The 21,649-nt window shown below is 43.2% G+C and overlaps 1 protein-coding gene across 1 annotated transcript in view; it reads right to left on the reverse strand.

The window, feature by feature from the left end:
• Nucleotides 1-21,649, reverse strand: part of ASIC1 (acid sensing ion channel subunit 1) — a 334,986-nt gene that overhangs the window by 269,655 nt on the left and 43,682 nt on the right. Inside the window, exon 3 of the mRNA XM_044286604.1 lies at nucleotides 2,754-2,949. Coding sequence (XP_044142539.1) covers nucleotides 2,754-2,949 — 196 coding nt within the window. The remainder of the gene's footprint in view (nucleotides 1-2,753; nucleotides 2,950-21,649) is intronic.

The raw sequence follows: 21,649 nt of genomic DNA on the forward strand, positions 1-21,649 counted from the left end.
AACGGCGCCCGTGTATTGCGGATCCGCAAATGCCTTAGGGCTCATGCACACAAACATATTTTTTGTCTGTGTCCGTTCGCTTTTTTTTCTAGCCCCTATGTGGAACCAGTCATTTCAATGGGGCTGGACAAAACGGAAATAACTCTGTGTGCATTCTGTGTCCGTATTCCACTTGTCCACAAGGATAGGACAGTTCTATTAGGGGACAGCTGTTCCGTTCCTCAAAATGTGAAACACACATGGCCGGTATCCGTGTTTTGCAGATCTGCAATTTGCGGACAGCATAACAATGTTTGTGCACGTGAGCCCTTAGGCCTCATACACTTGACAGCATCGGTTTTGTGGTCCGTCCTATCCTGTGTTAAAAATATTCTATTTTTTGCAGGACAGCAGAACGGACATATGGATGCGGACTGCACACGCTGTGGTGTCAACATTAATTGTGGCCCCTTTCAAATTAATCAGTACATTTCCAACCCCTCAAAAAATTTGGATCAGTTGCAGCCATAAATATGGTCGTGTGTATGAAGCATTAGCCTTAAGAATACAAAAAAGGCCTCCCGCACACAACCATATTGGTTTTGCGGTCCGCTAACTGTGGATCCGCAAAACGTGGACAGCTTTCGTGTGCAATCCGCATTTTTCTCATCCGCATTTGGTTTCGCATCCGAGCTTCATTTTTTGCGGCTCGAGTGCGGACCCGTTCACTTCAATGGGGCCGCAAAAGATGCAGATAACACTTCTGCTTTGCAGATACGCAAATACACACAGACGGCATCCCTGTTTTGCGGATATGCAATTTGCGGACCGAAAAACATGGCACGGTCGTGTGAACAAGCCCTTATTGAAATGGCTATTGTTGTCTGCAAAATGGACAAGAATAGGAAGTGTTCTAGAATTTGAGGAACGGCCGCACTGATCTGCAAAAATACAGATGTGTGCATGGTACCATAGGAAAGAATGGGTCAGTGTGCTATCCATAAAAAATACGGATCGCACACTGAAGAAAAATACGATCATGAGCATGAGCCGTAACAATCACTAGATCTGTGTCAGCAGCAGCACCAGGCACAGGTGACCAGTGATGGTCAGTTCGCAGTGTTCGTCAGCTTCCATCTTTAGTAAGGTACCCCGTTCGGCGATGCACAGGTAAGTCCTTACCTGTGCCTGTGACGGGAACCGGTCAGAAATCAAATGCGGTCACCGGGAGCAGGCAGTTCCGAGAACCGCCCGATGAAGGCCCCCAGCGGCTGTTCTCTGCCTGCTCCCGGTGACCGCATTTGTTTCAGACCGGTTCGCGGCGCAGGCACAGGCAAAGACTTACCTGTGCATTGCTGGACTTGTTATTTTACGATGGCAGCCCGCATGTGTTCGTGGGCGAAGACGGCGAACTGGCCATCACTGCTCATTACTAAGGAAACCCTGAAAACATGACCGGCAGGTGAGGACTGGAGTTGAGGAACACTGAGCTAATCCACAAAATGGCTCATACCAAGCACAGCACAGATATCACAGTAACTAAAGACTAAAGCCTCATTCACACGTCAGTGTTCCACGGACATGTGCTGTAAGTGTTCTCCACGGACAGCACGCGTCCCCATTCATTTTAATGTGCGTATTCACACATCAGTGTTTTAGCACGGTCTGTGGGTCCTTTTTCTTTAGCACGGATGCATGCTCTATTTTGTCCGTGTTCACGGATCAATCATGCCCATTATAGTCTATAGGTCCATGAAAACCACGAATGCAACATGGATGCCACCCGTGTTGCATCCGTGTTTCACGGATCATTAAGAAGAGATGGTTTGAAAATTATTTTTCAGCTGTTCAGTGTCCATAAAACACCGATGACACACGGACAGCAAAAAACGGACACACGGATCCTTCATGGACAGCATCACGGATGCATCACTGACCACCTGCTCACGGATTTGAGCCTGGACACGGACTTGTGAATGAGGCTTAAGAAGTCAGCAAATGACCTCAGACTTCATGATGTTATATGCAAGGAGATCATGCGTGATCACAAGATGAAAACACAGAACATGGTCTAAACACGCGGCCGGAAAATAACTATTCTGTATGGGGACGAGCGATGGCGTAAGTCAGGGATGGCCAACCTGCGGTTCTCCAGCTGTTGTAAAACTACAATTCCCACCATGCCCTGCTGTAGACTGTCTGGGCATGCTGGGAGTTGTAGTTTTGCAACAGCTGGAGATTTGCATAAGTGATCACTTCTCCCTATACTGTGGAGGAGATCTCTGCATGTAATAGCAGTGGTCTCCTCCACTGACAAGCAAGCGATTGTCGGATAGGAACGCTTTCTTCCTGACAATCGTAAGAGCTCCATTAGACAACCATAGTGTTTTGCGGTCCGCAAATTGCGGATCCGCAAAACACGTATACCAGCCGTATGAGTTCCTCATTTTGCGGACCGCACATGGCCGGCCCTATGATAGAAATGACTATTCTTGTCCACGATTGAGGACAACAATAGGACTTGCTCTATCTTTCTTGCGGGGCAGCGGAACAGAACTACAGATGCGAACAGCACACCTTTTCTGGCCCCATTGAAGTGATTGGGTCCACACCCGTTCCGCAAAATTGTGGAATGGATAAGGACCCCTTTATACGGACATCTGAATGGGCCCTAAGGCTCATCTGCCAGTCTAATACAGCACTAAGGATGTGGCTTCCAGAGACAAGCTGGGGTGAAATGTGCCTTCATACGTGAAAAATAAAGATCAGCTTACAGGAACGAAGTCATCAGGACCACACTCTTCCCCCCGGAACTTGCAGCTGAGGAGCATCTCCCGGATGTCGTGTCCAGTGCGGTCATAGAATTCTTTCATATTAAATGGCTTTGGCTTAAAGTTACGGAAGTTGGCTCTTTCTTGAAGGACTTCCATGACTTTTTCATCTGCAAGGTGAGAGTCTGGAAGCTCATAACTGGAAGAAATGTGACAGAGAGAACAAAATAAATCTTAGCAATTTTCAAGTTATAATCCTTAAAGGGATTGTGCCATCATTATTATTTATTATGTAGAGAAAGTTAATACAAGGCTCTTACTAATGTATTGTAATTGTCCATATTGCTTCCTTTGCTGGCTGGATTCATTTTTTCATCATATCATACACTGCACGTTTCCATGGTTACGCCAGGGGTGTTCTGAGGGGTGGGGTTTGGTAAGCAGATGGCACATCGCAATGCTGGCTGTGTGGATGGAGCGTGCAGGCCAGGAATCAGCCAGGTGCGACTGCCTCCTGCTGCTGCTGTGGCGGAATGCCAGATATGCCCAATCATCAAGAAAACAGGTGAGTATTTTTTTTTTTTTTAAAGCAGTTAGAGGGGGCACTAGCGGCAAAAGGTGGGCATTAATGCTGTGAGTCGGGCACAAGGAGGACATAACTACTATGTGGGGCACAATGTGAGCATCACTACTGTGAAGCAGGCACAATGTGGACATTACTACTGTAAATGGGGCATAATGTGGACATAGCTACTGTGAGGGGCACAATGTAGGCATTCGTACTGTGTGGTAGCACTAGGGCCTCAAGCACACGGCCATTGATTTGGTCCGCATACAAGACGCAGTTTTGGCGGCTCGGATGCAGACCCACACTCCGTGTGCTGTCCGCATCCGTTACTCCGTTCTGTGGCCTCGCGATAAAAAATATAACATGTCCTATTCTTGTCCGCACTTTGCAGACAAGAATATGCAGTTATATTAAAGGCTGTCCGTGCCGTCCCGCAAATTGCGGAACGCGCACAGAAGCCATCCGTGTTTTGAGTATCTGCGTTTTGCGAACTGCAAAACACAACACGGTCGTGTGCATGTAGCCTAAGGGGTAAGCAATACCCTAGATTACACTGTTGTACCATTGGGATGGCTCGGTCTTCCAGACCAGCACAACACCCCCTGCTAGGGATTTACCAGGCACAGTTACCATCCGCTTTTTATGTGATTATTATTCTTTTTACTCTATCACCACAGTGACCTTGTTCCAGATGGAGTGTACATCACGCCAAAACGCCAGCGAAACCCTGGGTGCAGTATAACCAGTTGGTTCTTTTATTTATCTGAAGATGTATTGGTAGGGGGGGAGGGGTGCCAGGCTTAATCCTTGCCAGAGGTGCCAGAAAGCCTAGCTACACCTCTGGGTTATAACCACCTAACAGAGCAGCAGTGGCTGTGCTTGCCCACTATAGGAAAAAGTGCCTGTAATGTGCAGGCACGACCACCGCTGCTGGATTGCAGGGTGGTCGTAACCCCTTGAAACAAGCAGTGTACAATGCAATTACAAAATGAATCCAGCCAGCAAAGGAAGCAATATGGCCAATCACAATACGTTAGTAAGGCCCTTGTATTCACTTTCTCTACATGATAAATGCCATTTGCTGAAGTGAGACAGACCCCCTTTTAAATGAGATTTTAATATACAATAATTCAACTTTTGTAATTAAATTTCTGATACAAAAAAAGCTCCAATTGTGAGATATTCTCTGTACGTCATTATAATGGCGCCCCCTGGTGTTTAATGTTATTGTAATATGTAAAATCTGCTGAGCTGGATCAGCATGGTCACAACTGCGACTTCCTATCTACTGTAAGTACTTGGAACAGTTACAGGGAGAAGGCAGAAAGAACATGCCTCTTGAGAAAGGACGGGTCCCCTGAGCTGCCAGTCTGAAGAAAGTGTAGCAATAAAAGAACCATGTGAGGTACAGGGCTGGCTCTAGCTTTGTTAGAAGGAGATAGCCATGTACTATTTGATTCCTGAATACTTTATATCAATCGTGGGATGATGGGATAATCCATTTAATGTGTAGCTGTCGTAGCTGTTGCTCGGGAAAATCCGCGTTCTGCATCTATCTGGATTCTCCATAGTAAACCGCCAGCTGCTGGAGGCTGCTGTTCAGACACAGGTTAAACACATAATTAGGCCTCATGCACACGACCGTGAAGTTTTTTGCAGTCCGCAAACCGTGGATCCGCAAAAAACAGAAGGCGTCCGTTATGCCTTCCGCAATTTGCGGAACGGAACGGGCGCCGGCAATATAAATGCCTATTCTTGTCCGCAAAGCGCGGACAAGAATAGGACATGTTTTTTTTTTTTTTTGTGGGGCCGCGGAACTGAGCCATGGATGCGGACAGCACACGGAGTGGTGTCCGCAACTTTTGCGGCCCCATTGAAATGAATGGGTCCGCATCCAAGCCGCCAAAACGGCGACTCGGATGCGGACCCAAACAACGGTCGTGTGCATGAAGCCATATGCTGAATTTCCTAATAAAGTATATTGGAAAAGTTAATACAATTGCTTGGCTCAGGGCTGTTTCCCACTGCCGGCAGTAGTTCTGGCAGAGAACAGCCTCCCAGAGCTCTCTGGGTCTTGCATTGCCGGGCGTTAAAAGAATGCCCACTGGTCCCATTGACTATTATGGGGTCTGACGGAGATCCGTCCTCTACCTTCAACTATGCCATGATATGCCCGCACACAGCATTTCTTTTTGTCAGGCTGAATCCCGACATATTTGCTAGGTAGTGGGCGGATCTCAACTGGAACCCATTATAGTCAATGGGGTCGGCGGGCATTCTAGTAACATCCAGCAATGCCAGATCCAGAGAGCTCCGGCAGGCTATCCTCCCAGAACTACTGCTGGCAGCGTGAAACAGGCCTTACCCACACAAATGTAAGGACAGCTACACTTTAACACATCTCACAGGTTATATTATGTTGAGGATACAGATGTGAAGTATGGGATTTCTGACCCCATTAGATGTAATTATCCGTTGCCATCTTTGGGAGGGTCTTTGTAAGTCCACTCTCTGGCGGGGGTTGCCGGAAAATTGTTGAAGCTAACACCACATGCCCGACTGCCACTGTTAGCATAATGTAGAGACAGACGAGCGTCTCTTATGAGGGTGTCTCTTGTTCCCTGGGCCCTTACAATAATATGTTGCCCCTGCTCCTAGAGGCTCTGTTCTCCCACCTCGCCCTGGTTCACTAGATTGACACGGCCAGGCAGCATTGGTCTCCTACTGCCGACCCTAATTTTGCACCTGCGCCTGTGCCGTCCCATTCAGTATTCAGCGCAGGCGCAGTAAGTGAAGGGCGCTCGCCAGACGACGGCTTTCTCACTGCGCCGAATACTGAACGGCGTGAGATTTCCCCAGTGCACAGGGCCGGCAGTTGGAGGTGAACGCTGCCTGGCCCTGTCAATCTAGTGTAGCAGGGCGTGGTCAGAGGTGGGAGAACGGAGCCTCAACGAGCCCAAGAAGAGGATGGGAGTGGTAGTGGCTGCCCTCACACGGTTGCTCCCTAGGGCTGTGCAGTGAAAAGTGGAAGCACCCTTTCTTCTCTTTGGGAACATCCAGATTCTGGGGCTCCTGTCTGATGGTAGCTGGGGTGCTTTGATGTTAGGTGTTTGGATGGGTACAAGGTAGGGTAAGTAGAGTGCAGTGGTCAGCGTATGGAATAGGAGTCAGGGCACTAGGCCAGAGGTAGAAGAATAAACGTCTCTCTGTACTGTAGTGCAAAATAGGAGTAGTAGTACATCAAACTGTAGCATAACACAGTTCCAATTGTACACCGTGCAATTCTTTCCCCAGCTGGGGAGGTATTGAGGCTGGCAAAGTGGAAAGTAATGACTCTCTTGGTATGCCATCTTGCTAAAGTTTCTCTCACAAGAATCTCTGGCTGGTAATTGTAATCTGGTAATTATGGCTGTGGAGTCCACTGCGGTTTTTTGAGGCACGGCTGGCCAGGAGATGGTTAAGTGTGATGGTTGTCTTAACTGTAATCCCTCACAAGCAGCAAAGTCTGGACAGCTGCAGACGCAGGTTACCTTGCTGACTCCTAGGCTTGGCTATGCAGAATCTAAATTCTTCTTTCTCTTTTTCTATGATGTAGCAGAAGCAATAACTTTAACAGAGATGGATAAGTACTCTGGATCTGAGGCCCAAGGAGAAGGAGCACATGGAAATGCTTTTTCCCTCCTCACACACTCTAGACTCCACTCTCTCAGTGGCTAACCCTGTCCCTGCCAATCATACCACGCCATGCTGTACATTATATTACATAACAGCACAAACCACTTGCGTATTCCCCTGTCCTGAGGTACTACAAGGATATTCAGACACAGTGGTTCGGTGCAGTTCTTTCTGGGTGGTTGTGAACCATAGGACAAAAAAATTATTGCGTTTTCACCACTAATTGCCACAGTTCAGCTGCCTGCATGGGTAAAACTAATTAAAAGTTGAAAGCCATGGCAATTAGCAGTAAAAGAGCATGCAGTTCATACTGTGCTATTCTTGGCTGTGTGGTAAGTCGGCATGGGTTTTCAGTTTCTTTCTTTTTTTTTTTTTTTTATCAGATAATTGTTATCAAGATTTAGAACATGAAAATACAAACATAACTCAACTCTGGTTTGAAAGGAAAAAATGCATATCTTTTGCAATATAGAAGGGAAAGTATGAAGCTCATAGTATCCAATAGGTAAAATTAGAATAATTGTCTACTCAAAGGTTGTAAAAACAGTTTTTGATATAAACAGAAAACTTTAAAGGGGTTGTCCCAAAAAATATTATACGGTTTTCAAACCAGCACCTGAATCTGATTACTTTTTTAATTGCATGTAATTAAAAATTTAGCATAGCCAATGATTTAGGGGAAATTCAGATGGCAGTATGCTGTCCGCAAAAATGCGGATCCGTTTTTTCGCGGACAGTTCAGCATGTCCGCAAAAAAACAAAAAACGATTGCATTCTGTTTTTTTGCTGACCCATAGACTTCAATGGGGCCATGTCCTGATTTTCACTGACAAGTATAGGGCATGTTTCATTTATTTTGCTGAGCCATGGAATAGAAGAAAAGGGCCCCATAGACATGAATAGGGCAGCATCTAACCTGCAAAAAAACAGATCCGTATTTTTGCAGACAGCATACGGCCATCTGAATGAGCCCTTATTCAATAAAATATATCTGTATAGCGCCACCTGCTGTCTGTTTTTTCTTATTTCTTTGACCAGTTCACTGAGAAGGCAGCACATGTTTAGGTTCATCCTTCAATTGCCTCCTGAGCTGTGATAGGGAGAGCATGGACACGCCCCTTAAGCTGTGATAGGGAGAGCATGGACACGCCACTTGAGCTGTGATAGGAAGAGCATGGACACGCCCCTTGAGTTGCAGCAGAAGAGACACTCCCCTTTTAGCTTGATATAAAGCTAGCAGAGCAATGAATGGGGAGATCTCTGGCTCCATGTGAGGTGCAGGGCTGGTTCTAGCTTTGTTAGAAAGAGACTGTCATGTACTATATGATGGTTTTATATTAATCATGGGAGAACCCCTTTGAATCAATTCATCATGTTTCGACTTTATGTAGTTTCCCACCCGACGTTGCCTAACAGTTGTTTCCTTTATATTTTTGTGCAAAAATGCACATCATTGTCTTATACTGAAGGGCGTCAGTGCAAGCAAATAATCCACGTGATTGCTGTTGTGCTCATCTGTCACCTTAAAGGTTCCATTAACACTTACATCTTCCCAGGTCCTTCCATATAACAGTCTTCGGAGGATAGTCCCATCCTCAGCACCATTTATAGCAGCCATTATTCTTGTGACAGCTACTCCCCTCTCTCTGTTCACGGAATACGGGCACTGTAAGACGGGGGTATATGCTGCTGATGGCACCCAGATGGCAGTGGCTGCCCTTCTGGAATTCAGGGATCGCTCTGGCTCACGTAAGAAATTAAATCGGCCATAATTGCTCATACGGCAGATTCTGTAAAATATCTGTGACATATATGGTCGATCTCAACTTTATTTATTAGAACAGCAATATCAATCATAATAATAATATGAATGATGGATATAATGAGGCCATATCGTCTAGTCCCAGCATTCTGTATTGCTTCTTTACAGCAATGGAGGAGTCAGTGCACAGAAGACGGGGGATGGGTTTCACGCCAGTCCGGGGCACATAGTGATGGAGCAGCCTATTAATTAAACTGAACGTTTGGAAATGTAAAAGCGGATGAAAAATGAATGCAATTTGATGTGATAAAAATCAAACAGGTTTTTTTCTATATTCATTTAGAAAGTAAAACGATTGCTTTAAGAAAACATATCTAATTGGCGTGCACTTTTCACATCAATTATATTTGAAGCTTCCTCCGGGCACATGAATTTGTTGATTTCTATCTCTTTTCTTCCTCGCCTTCTTCTTCTCTGTGGTAGCTACGGTTTGCTAAGGATCGCTGAATAATGAACTGGAGCAGGATGTTCCCTGAATATCTCGCCAGTACCTTTTATCTATGACACACAAGATAAGCATGTGGAGATTTCCACCACCAAAAATGAAGATGCTGCAATTCTTTTATAAGACTTGATGAGGTGCTGGATGTTCCTGTATTTATCAACATCAAAGGTGAGCTCGCACGTAAAGGTGGCTGCTGACACCTACCCGACCCACCAGCAGGATCAGTCATCAGCCAAGATACTAACTAGTAAACCCCCATAACCTGCTAAGCAAAATGTGTCTTTACCTCTTTCCGCTCACACAAATTAAACCAGCTACAGAAAGCAGTTTTATATTCTCAGCAGTCAGACAAGTCCCTCATACCGCCCTGCCTCCCCATCTTCGGCTGGAGAAAGGCTGTTTATGTGCACTAACAGGACCTCACGTTCACACAGGGACTTCAGGAAAGGGGTAGGACTTTAACTAACTAACTAACTAACTAACTAAGGGCAACATAAACTAGTGACAGATCCCCTTAGCAAAATACTGGGTCACTTACTTTAATTGTGCCAGCCATTTTGCTAAAATCTTGTGCTAAACAGCTCCTGCAGTCCTGATGTTTCTGAGCTCCTTGCTCTCCCTGCCTACCTGCTACTGATTCACTTGGAAAAACTGTCAGTCAGAGGCAGGAGGACGGAGAAAGCTCATGAATATGGGGACTCTTTGGTATGTGCTGGAGCTGTTTGACTATAGCAGCATAAAACTGCTGACAGATCCCCTTTAACTCCATCACACTTTTTATTTTATAAATATTCTTTATTATTTACATATTTCATACAATTATTCAACAATCCTTTTCATTTCTTATTACAATATGAACGTTATATATCGTTGCACAGTATATACCCTTCCGCCCCCTCCCCTGGGATAGAGGGAAAAAAAACTGAAGAGAAAAAAAACAAAAAAAAACATTTATATTTATTTTTTCTTTTCCTTCTCTTCTCTCTACGCTCCCCCCGCCCACCCCCTGTCAACACCCGCGATCTTCCCCAGCTATCTTAGCCATTTCTGCCACGTTCTAACAAATCTATGTTTTTTCTTGATTGATACCAAATGAAATTCCTCTCTGGCAAGCGAGACTCAAATTCTCCCATTCCTTAACTGTAGGTACCACCCTGTCTCCCCAATGTGCAACAATACATTTCCTCGCATGGAATAGTAGTTTAGATGCTACCTCTCGATCTTGGGAGATATCTATTTTCTCCATCATTCCCAGAACACATATCTCGAGACATATAGGAACTTTGAACAGGTGATATTCCTCTTTTTTTTTACATTTCCCCGGAATTGCTGGATTTTTATACATGTCCAAAGTATATGAACATCATCTGCCCCTTCCTCCCCACATTTTTTACAACTGAATTGTTTAGATTTATAACATTCCATTAAGGTCTTGGGGGAGTAATATAATCAATATAATATATTAAATTGAGTAATTCTATGGGAAAAGTTTTTTGATACCCTATTTTTGGCCTGTATGGCCTTTTCCCAGTATTCTTCCCTTTGCAGGTTTAAAACATTTTTCCATCTATGGTTTAAGGTGTTAACCACTTTTTTGTTTGTCTTCTGATGTAACAAACATCCATATATTTTGGAGATCAGTTTCCTCCCTACTGTTAAAGGGGTTGTCCAGGTTCAGAGCTGAACCCGGACATACCTCCATTTTCACCCCGGCAGCCCCCCTGACATGAGCATCGGAGCAGTTCATGCTCCGATGCTCTCCTTTGCCCTGCGCTAAATTGCACAGGGCACAGGCATTTTTCTGAGTTCCGGTGACGTACCGGGCTCTCTATGGGGCTGACAGGAACCCCGGTGACGTCACCGGCACTGATGGGCGGGATTTAGCTCTGCCCTAGCCAGTAAAACGGCTAGGGCAGAGCTAAAGCCCGCCCCTCAGAGCCGGTGACGTCACCGAACACACTGCTGGGCGGAAGTTACCGGCCGGCAGTGTGTTATTGAAAACACAAGAGCCTGTTCCCTGCGCGATCTAGCGCAGGGCACTGGAGCGCATCGGAGCATGAGATGCTCCGATGCTAGGCTCAGGGGGGCTGCCGGGGTGAAAATAAGGGTATGTCCGGGTTCAGCTCTGAACCCGGACAACCCCTTTAAATTAAAAATGTTGGCTAAGGGTCGTGGAAGGGTAGCAATTTGTGTTCCTTTTTCCTATCTCCGCTCGCAAGGCTTGTTTCAATTGTAGGTAGAAAAACCTCAGATCTTTGTTTCCCATTCCATATTAATTTTTTAGATCTTGATAGGTAATTGTATCTCCCTCTTTCCATACCTGGCCCACTTTAAAGATTCCATATTTCCACCAGATTTTTTGTTCAATTAATTTCAATTCCCTAAGGTGAATATTATCCCACAGAAGGGTATCTAGGTGTACTCCCTTCTGGTGCCACAGTTCTCTTGCCATGTTCCAAACTTTAGTCCACAGCTCAAAAAGGGTTATTTTACCAGATTGTTGCTGTGACAAAATATCCGCTTCTACCAATTGAAAAATTCTACAATTTTCCAAGCTTTTATTAATCCCTGCTATCATGGTCTTATATCTATATGACTTACTCTAGGTTATCATATTTTTAATCTGCCCAGAGATGAAATACAGTTCTAAATCCGGAACTGATAATCCACCCTCTTTCTCAAGAATTTTTAATATTTGTGCTCCTATTCTCATTTTTTTGCCTCGCCATATCAGGTCCGCTACTAAAGTAGCTATTTTTAAAAATATTTTCTTGGGAATTATTACCGGTGCATTGCAGAAAATGCAATTCATAGAGGGTAATATACACATTTTCACCAAGGAAATGCGACCCGCCATCGAGACATGTAATTTTTTCCAAACCTATATTTTCTTCCGAATCTCCTGTACTTTAGGGAGCACGTTCAACTGTATGTAGTCCCTAGGATTAGTTGTTATCTGAATGCCTAAGTATTTAACCGGTTGTTGCATCTCTTTAATTTCCAGAAATCCTGGTACAAAACCGTTCAGAGGATCAATCGGGACACAGGTCGATTTGGACCAGTTTATATCCAGTCCAACATAATTGCTATAATCATCAAATACCTGAAAAATCTTCGTAAGTGAGCTATGAAACCCCGCATATAAAGCAATTTTTTTTCCTCATGGGCCCCAAACCTGAAGCCCACAATTTCTTAATCTTGCCTAATTAAATCGATTAGAGGTTCCATAACTATAGCAAATAGCAGAGGGGATAAAGGACAGCCCTGCCTAACCCCCTTGCCAATCAGTATATAAAAGCTTAACCCCAGATACGAAGTTGTCTCCAAATCCCATTCTCTTCAATGTAGCGAACAGGAAAGGCCATTCTATCGTATCAAAAGCTTTTGAAGCATCTATAGTTACAATCATGCGTTCACCACAATTTGTGGGCTCCAGCTGGGTGCCCATAAAATATCTAATTATGTTATTAGTTGTAGTTTTACCTGCCATAAAGCCCGACTGATCCTCATGAACAATCCCAAGGACCACCCTCCCAAGTCTATTCGCTAAAATCCTTGCTAATATTTTATTATCGCTGATAATTAATAAGATAGGGCGGTATGAGTCCGGGAAGGCTGGATCTTTCCCAGGTTTTAAAATTAGTGTTATTAGAGCTTCTCTCGAAGTGTCTGGGAGTTTTCCTAATTCCCTTCGAACCAACCCACATTGTGAGCATTTTTGGGATTAATAATTCTTTATATTGGGCATACACTTCAAACAGGATACCGTCTATTCCTGGGGTCTTATTCTTAGTTATCTTAAATAATGTTGCCTCCACTTCTGTGGAGTCTAGAGGAGCTTCCAGACTTTCCCTTTGAACAAAGGTTAACGTGGTAATAGTAATTTTCCCTAGAAACTGTTGTAGTTCTGCCGAGCTCTTATTTATCTTACTCCTATACATATCTTCAAAATATTCCTTAATCAGGTCTATTTTAGCCGTTTGCTCAACTATTTTATACCCAAATTTATCTGTCAAACAATAAAAATGTGTCTATAGATGTAATTACCCCCTACATAATTTTCTTTTTGTTGTTCCACTTTCTTTAATTGTCAGCCATTTTGCTAAAATCTTGTGCTAAACAGCTCCTGCACATACCAATGAGTCCTGATATTTCTGAGCTCCTGGCTCTCCCTGCCCACCTGCTGCTGATTCACTTGGAAAAACGGTCAGTCAGAGGCAGGAGGACCGAGAAAGCTCATGAATATAGGGACTCTTTCGTATGTGCTGGAGCTGTTTGACTATAGCAGCATAAAACTGCTGACAGATCCCCTTTAACTCCAATACACTTTAATAGACAGTCAGAGCCGTATGAAAGCAATGGAAATTTAGGAGCTTCTTACAAATCCTCCTCCTGTGTGTGCAGGGATACTCGACAGTACCAGTGCACTCACACTACACAAAATGTAATCCAGCTTTCCCAGGTGCCTGAATGTTGTTTGTCTATATAGACAGGAATAATTTCTCACTGTCTGTCTAGGCAAATCTGACATCCATTAGCATGGGAAAGCTGGATTTCAAGTCTTGTGGATCTGTATACACTATTCAGATAATGTTATGCAGGTAACTCAACTTTCCCAGGACCCTGCACTGGAGCATTTTTGGCCTGGGTCCAAGACTGGATGTCAGAATTTCTTTTTCTGTTCAGCTGCATTATAGTCAATGCAACTGAAAAGGAAAAGAAGTTGGGACCTGGTTGGAATAGCCCACAGCACACTGCAGTGCAGCAGAGATGGTGGCATCTGAGGAATGAGGGAGGGTAAGTACTATATAAAAGAGCTACCTGCCACACACCTTTAGATACATGGTTTGGTATTTCTATTACTTAATATATATTTATAATAACTATATATATATATATATATATATATATATATATAATTTAAACTTAAAAAATTGCATTAAAATTGCATTAAAAATTGGAGGAGCAAACGCTAGTATGTCTTTGGCTTGTGTCTGTTAACCACCTCAGCTCCCTTAGCTTAAACACCCTTAATGACCAGACCACCCAAATTAATTTTACCTCCTTTTCTTCTCACTAATAGAGCCTTCATTTGGTGGTATTTCATTGCTGCTGACATTTTTACATTTTTTGTTATTAATCGAAATTTACCAAAATTTTTGCAAAAAAATGACATTTTTCACTTTCAGTTGTAATTTTTTTTTTAAAACGACATTTATATATAATTTTTTCTCTAAATTTATTGTTCTACATGTCTTTGATAAAAAAAAAAAATGTTTGGGTAAAAAAAATGGTTTGGGTAAAAGTTATAGCATTTACAAACAATCGTACAAAAATGTGAATTTCCGCTTTTTGAAGCAGCTCTGACTTTCTGAGCACCTGTCATGTTTCCTGAGGTTTTACAATGCCCAGACAGTAGAAAACCCCACAAATGACCCCATTTCGGAAAGTAGACACCCTAAGGTATTTCGCTGATGGGCATAGTGAGTTCATAGAACTTTTTATTTTTTGTCACAAGTTAGCGGTAAATTATGATTTTTTTTCTTACAAAGTCTCATATTCTACAAACTTGTGACAAAAAATAAAAACTTCCATGAACTCACTATGCCCATCACGAAATACCTTGGCGTGTCTTCTTTCCAAAATGGGGTCACTTGTGGGGTAGTTATACTGCACTGGCATTTTAGGGGCCCATATGCGTGAGAAGTAGTTTGAAATCAAAATGTGTAAAAAATGCCCTGTGAAATCCGATAGGTGCTCTTTGGAATGTGGGCCCCTTTGCCCAAAATTAGGTCATTTGTGGGGTGTTTGTACTGCCCTGGCATTTGAGGGTCTCCACAATCATTACATGTATGGCCAGCATTAGGAGTTTCTGCTATTCTCCTTATATTGAGCATACAGGTAATGAGATATTTTTTTTTTCGTTCAGCCTCTGGGCTGAAAGAAAGAATAAACGGCACAGATTTCTTAATTCGCATCGATCAATGTGGATGAAAAAATCTCTGCCCCAAAAAAAAAAAAAAAAGGAGGGGAAATGCGTCTGCCAGGACATAGGAGCTCTGCCCAACATCCATACCCACTTAGCTCGTATGCCCTGACAAACCCGATTTCTCCTTTCACATCAATCGATGTGGATGAATAAATCATTGCCGGTATTTTTTTTATTTATTTTTTATATACAAAGTGTTTGACAAAGCATATGAACACCGCCGCCCCCTCAGCTCATATGCCTCGGCAAACGTATCTTTTACTGCAGAGGAGAAATCTCGTCTTGCAGCGCCGCATACACCGACTTTTGAGTAATCTGACAGCAGCGCAATGCTTCTGTCAGAATGCATATCAGTGCTGCAGCTAGTCGATCAGTTGGTCCACCTGGAAGATAAAAAAAACTAAACAAAAAAGAAAAAAACAGGCCGCAACGCAATAAATTTATTAACTTTATAATAACATTTGAACGGAACATATAAACGTTATTTAAGTTTTTGAACAGAACGTTAACTTTTTTGCTTACCGGTGATTTATTTTTATTTTTTTACCTTTATAGGACAAACCTCTCCTTCCCCATGGGACAATGTGCAAAGCGCAAATCGCCCAAAGATGTGGCGAAGTACATTATGCACTTTGCCCCAGGTGAAAGGAGAGGTTTGCAGCAGCTGTGAGTGAAAGGGCCCTAATAGCATGTGTGCCTGTCCTGTGAGATGCAATCCCTATGCTAAGTGTACCTGTGTGTGGTACTTCTGGAAACACTCCCCTAAGCATAGGGCAGGGTGGTCAGGGCAGTCAGAAATAGCAGGTGTCACGCCTTATTCCACCCCTGCTACAGACACGACATCTTTTTCGAGGTGACGGTTGGGTTGAGGTACCAGCAACGACATTGGGGAAATGTCGCTCGTGTAGACGGCTCACTACACTGGTGGTTGGGGCCACTGAACCTTCTGGATACAGGAGGTTCTCGATGATCTCTTCCTGAAATTTGAGGAAGGATCCTGTTCTCTCAGCCTTACTGTAGAGAACAAAACTATTATAAACAGCCAATTGAATCAAATATACAGACACCTTCTTATACCAGCGTCTGGTGCATCGGGAAACTAAATAAGGAGCCAACATCTGGTCATTGAAGTCCACCCCTCCCATATGCAAATTAGCTCTTAACAAGCTCTGCCTCTAATGTCACCAGATGTAAGACAGCTATCCTATAAGTCAATGGTCGACCCTTTAATCCCTTTCCGCCCAGCGCTGTACATGTACAGCGCTGGGTGGGTGTTTGAAGATGGCGTCCACTCCTGCCCGCCATAGCAGACACCCATGGCTCATGTCCGCACAGTAATGCCGATCGCTGACTTTTAACCCCTCAGATGCCGTGGTAAATTCTGACCATGGCATCTGAGCGCGCTGAAACCAAAAATGCGCACTTTTGGTTATGCTCCAGCTCCCCCGTGTGGTGATTGGAGGAGCCAGTAAAATCATCATAGATTCCAGTGCAAGTGCATTGGAGTCTATGATAATAGCAATCAGATGATTGATTGTTATAGTTCCTCACGGGAACTATAAAAAAGTGTAAAAAAATAAATAAAATAAAATGAAAAAAACATAAAAATTCAAAATAAAAATAAAAGAACTAAAAAAAACTGAAAAAATACACATAATGGGTGTCGCAATGTGCGAAAACGCCCATAGTATAAAAATATAAAAATATATTCTTCATATGGCAAACAGCAAAATGGAAAAAAGCATCCAAATGGGCGATTCGCCACACACCCCAGAATGGCATAAATGAAAAGTTAAGATTGCCCCGCAAAAAATTAACCCCTATACAGCTCCGTATACATAATTAGAAAAAAGTTATAGGGGTCAAAATATGGCAATAAAAAAATAAAACAGATCCCCCCATGTGATGGACCATGTGACGAGCGCAGTGATGTCACCAAAGGTCCTTTGCTCCCAGGTCCTCAAAGAAGAAGAAAGAAAAGAAGCCAGGCTGCGCGAACAAGTGGATGAGGGGAGTTTAATAAAAAAATATATATATTTAACCCCTGCATCCCTAATTTACTTAGCATTCTGTATTAAGAATGCTATTATTTTTCCTTATAACCATGTTATAAGGGAAAATAATAACATTTACACAACACCTAACCCAAACCCAAACTTCTGTGAAGAAGTCCGGGTTTTGGTCTGGGTACCAAACATGCAGATTTTTCTTACATGCGTGCAAAACGCATTAAAACGCTTTGCACTGGTGCGGAAAATTTGCGCATTTTCCCGCAACGCACCCGCATCCTATCCGATCCTCACACACGACACCCGTGTGAAAGAGGCCTAAGTCTTCTCATGCTGATTAAGGTGCTTACTCCTCAAGGAGAGATAGTAACCCCCCCAATCCAGCTTATGCATACATTTAGAAATAAGATATCCTTAGATGTATCCTAACCTACCGACTTGCATTGTGAGGGTATCAGCCAGCTACATAAAAAATGTTGTATATCATTCTAGTGATCACAGCTTAACAGCAGCCCTTGTGCAGATTCAAAGCGAACATAGCAAAAATCTATAAAGCCATATTCTATAAAAAGAATAGCATCTACTCTAATAATCTTTAGATAAATATGGAAAAGCTCTGTAGATCTTGTCAGGTTTCCTTTAATTCAGAATTGTCATTTAACCTTTGTGTCATGTATTCCACCTCTGGTATCGGTCGCTCAGTACTATCCTTTCTCCGTATATTAACTTTAATTTGAACTCCTTAAAATTCAGATAATATGCAAGTTGTTGGAAAGGTCACAAGCCGCTCTGACATTTTTCTTCTGCATATTGACATAAAATGCATTGAAAATGTTGTTTGCAACTTTCATTTTGTGTTCATATTCTGCACATTGAGCTATACATCGGGAAAAGCAGTTACCATAGTGATCTGAAGCACCCCGAATCCCCATATACAATGGATCCGACAGCAAAATGGGAATAAATGGATTGAATCCTTATTTATATAGTCCTGTACGGAGAATGCTCTCACATATATTAGCCCCGGACCAGTGCAACTTGCAATCTTTTTTTTTTTGCCTTATTCATTATGACCAAATTCAGAAGAAACAACCTGACCTGCCAGAATCTTCTACACTATATATACTAGGGCATGAGGCATCCCTGTGTAAGTCCACATTTCAGCATCATTTTGCAGTCTACATATACAGTTGCAAGAAAAAGTATGTAAACCCTTTGGAATGATATGGATTTCTGCACAAATTGGTCATAAAATGTGATCTGATCTTCATCTAAGTCACAACAATAGACAATCACAGTCTGCTTACACTAATAGCACACAAAGAATTAAATGCTACCATGTTTTTATTGAACACACCATGTAAACATTCAAAGTGCAGGTGGAAAAAGTATGTGAACCCCTAGACCAGGGATGGCCAACCTGAGGCTCTCCAGCTGCTGCAAACTACAACTCCCAGCATGCCCAGACTGCCTACAGGTATCAGCCTACAGCAAAGCATGGTGGGAGTTGTAGTTTTACAACAGCTGGAGAGCTACAGGTTGGCCAGCCCTGCCCTAGACTAATGATATCTCCAAGAGCTAATTGGAGTGAGGTGTCAGCCAACTGGAGTCCAATCAATGAGATGAGATTGGAGGTGTTGGTTACAGCTGCCCTGCCCTATAAAACACACACACACACCCCAACCTGTTCTGGGTTTTCTTTTCACAAGAAGCATTGCCTGATGTGAATGATGCCTCGCACAAAAGAGCTCTCAGAAGACCTAGATTAAGAATTGTTGACTTGCATAAAGCGGGAAAGGGTCATAAAAGTATCTCCAAAAGCCTTGCTGTTCATTAGTCCATGGTAAGACAAATTGTCTATAAATGGAGAAAGTTCAGAACTGCTGCTACTCTCCCTAGGAATGCCCGTCCTGTAAAGATGACTGCAAGAGCACAGCGCAGCGCAATGAGGTAAAGAAGAATCCTAGAGTGTCAGCTAAAGACTTACAAAAGTCTCTGGCATATGCTAACATCCCTGTTAGCGAATCTATGATACGTAAAACACTAAACAAGAATGGATTTCATGAGAGGATACCACAGAGGAAGCCACTGCTGTCCATAAAAAACATTGCTGCATGTTTACAGTTTGCACAAGAGCACCGGGATGTTCCACAGCAGGACTGGCACAATATTCTGTGGACAGATGAAACCAAAGTTGAGTTGTTTGGAAGAAACACACAACACTATGTGTGGAGTAAAAGAGGCACAGCACACCAACATCAAAACCTCATCCCAACTGTGAAGTATGGTTGTAGGGGCATCATAGGTTTGGGGCTGCTTTGCTGCGTCAGGGCCTGCACGGATTGCTATCATCGATGGAAAAATGAATTCCCAAGTTCATCAAGACATTTTGCAGGAGAACTTAAGGCCATCTGTCCACCAGCTGAAGCTCAACAGAAGATGGATGTTGCAACAGGACAATGATCCAAAGCATAGAAGTAAATCAACAACAGAATGGCTTAAACAGAAGAAAATACGCCTTCTGGAGTGGCCCAGTCAGAGTCCTGACCTCAACCCGATTGAGATGCTGTGGCATGACCTCAAGAAAGCGATTCACACCAGACATCCCAAGAATATTGTTGAACTGAAACAGTTCTGTAAAGAGGAATGGACAAGAATTACTCCTGACCGTTGTGCACGTCTGATCTGCAACTACAGGAAATGTTTGGGTGAAGTCATTGCTGCCAAAATAGGTTCAACCAGTTATTAAATCCAAGGGTTCACATACTTTTTCCACCTGCACTGTGAATGTTTACATGGTGTGTTCAATAAAAACATGGTAACATTTAATTCTTTGTGTGTTATTAGTTTAAGCAGACTGTGATTGTCTATTGTTGTGACATTTTATGACCAATTTGTGCAGAAATCTATATCATTCCAAAGGGTTCACATACTTTTTCTTGCAACTGTAGTATAAATAAAGATGGATAGCTTGGTAAATCCATTGTATGATTTCCTGAGTTAGAGTCTGTATTATACTCCAGAGCTGCATTCATAATCATGCAAACATCAGAGCTGAAATCTCTCAAAAATTCCTTGCTGGCTCTGAAGTTTGTTCTGGTGATTTTCATTCTGGATACAGTTATCTTCACATGAGGCACTGTCCAGTAATGAGAGGCACAGAGGCGCATTTGGGCTTAGGTTAGGTTTTGTATAGAAGTGTAATAAAGTATTCATAGAGGAGCACGGGGTCTCTACTGTTCCTCTGCATACAGTGTTTTCTAGGGGAATATAGGTTTGTACTTATTGCACTTGACTATTTTATCCATGTACAGAAGTACACGTGTTCTTCAAATTGATTCATGGTATGGGGGCCCAGGGTTGCCAACCAGAATTTTTTTTTTTCTGGACAACTTATCCCAAAATCACAGACACCCAACATTTTTAATCATTCATAATGAATGATAAAGATTATAATTAATACATGCATATAGCTCAATCTACTGAGAACTCATTACCAGCGTTTACTAATTTAGTCAAGTACCAACAGCCTAAAAAAAAATATCATGGACACAACTATTTGTTTTCATGGACACAGGAAAAAAGTCACTTATTTTTTTGGAATGTCCTGAAATTTCTCGACGGTTGACAACCCTGATGGGGCCATACAGGTCTTTCACCTTAAATTACTAAAGGGAAACTTTGGAGGGAATATATTAATGCTCTACGTCTGTTATCTGGAGTAGAAAACTCAAAAATCTGAAAGCCTCGTTTTGCGCTAAAATGTGCGACCCTTTTATGCCAGGCTTGCCACTTTTCTAAAGTGAGTCAAATGTGGGTGGGAGAGGGCGGGGGCTATCTGGCTTAACAAATTTGACAATAATTACACCAGAGCGTACAGGCTGCCAGAGTTGTGCCATAATTGTTAAAGGGGTTGGCCCCATCTCAGACTTGGCATATCGCACCTCAGGGACCCACTCCTGTCTCCAGAATGGGGCCCTGAAATGAAGGAGAGCCCACTGTGTATATGCAGGTGCTCTTGCAGTCGGGTGGCCCCAACGCTATGCTGGGTTTCCTGGACACAGTCCAGGTGTTACCACGTATTGCTGCTCTTTGGAAGGAAAGATGTTGTGCACCCCAATGGGAAATAAGTCCAAAGAGGCAGGGTTTGCAGTAGAACAATGTGTTTCTTTACTGGAGGAACTTAAGTGCAAAACAATACAGGCAAGGCATAGGGCTGACTTCTCCAGTCTCCTCCCTGGCAGAAGAAGGTTATTTGCTAAGGAAGGAAAGGCCCAAAGTCCTCTCCCTCTCTCTCTCAGAAGGTTGACTTGCTGGTGGCCCAGTGTCTGTGGCTTAGTCATCTGGCTGGATCCCTGGGCAGAGGGCTGGTGACCCAGGATCTCAGCATC

The sequence above is a fragment of the Bufo gargarizans genome, chromosome 3, assembly GCF_014858855.1.
Source record: "Bufo gargarizans isolate SCDJY-AF-19 chromosome 3, ASM1485885v1, whole genome shotgun sequence".
In the NCBI taxonomy this organism is placed as follows: Eukaryota; Metazoa; Chordata; class Amphibia; order Anura; family Bufonidae; genus Bufo; species Bufo gargarizans.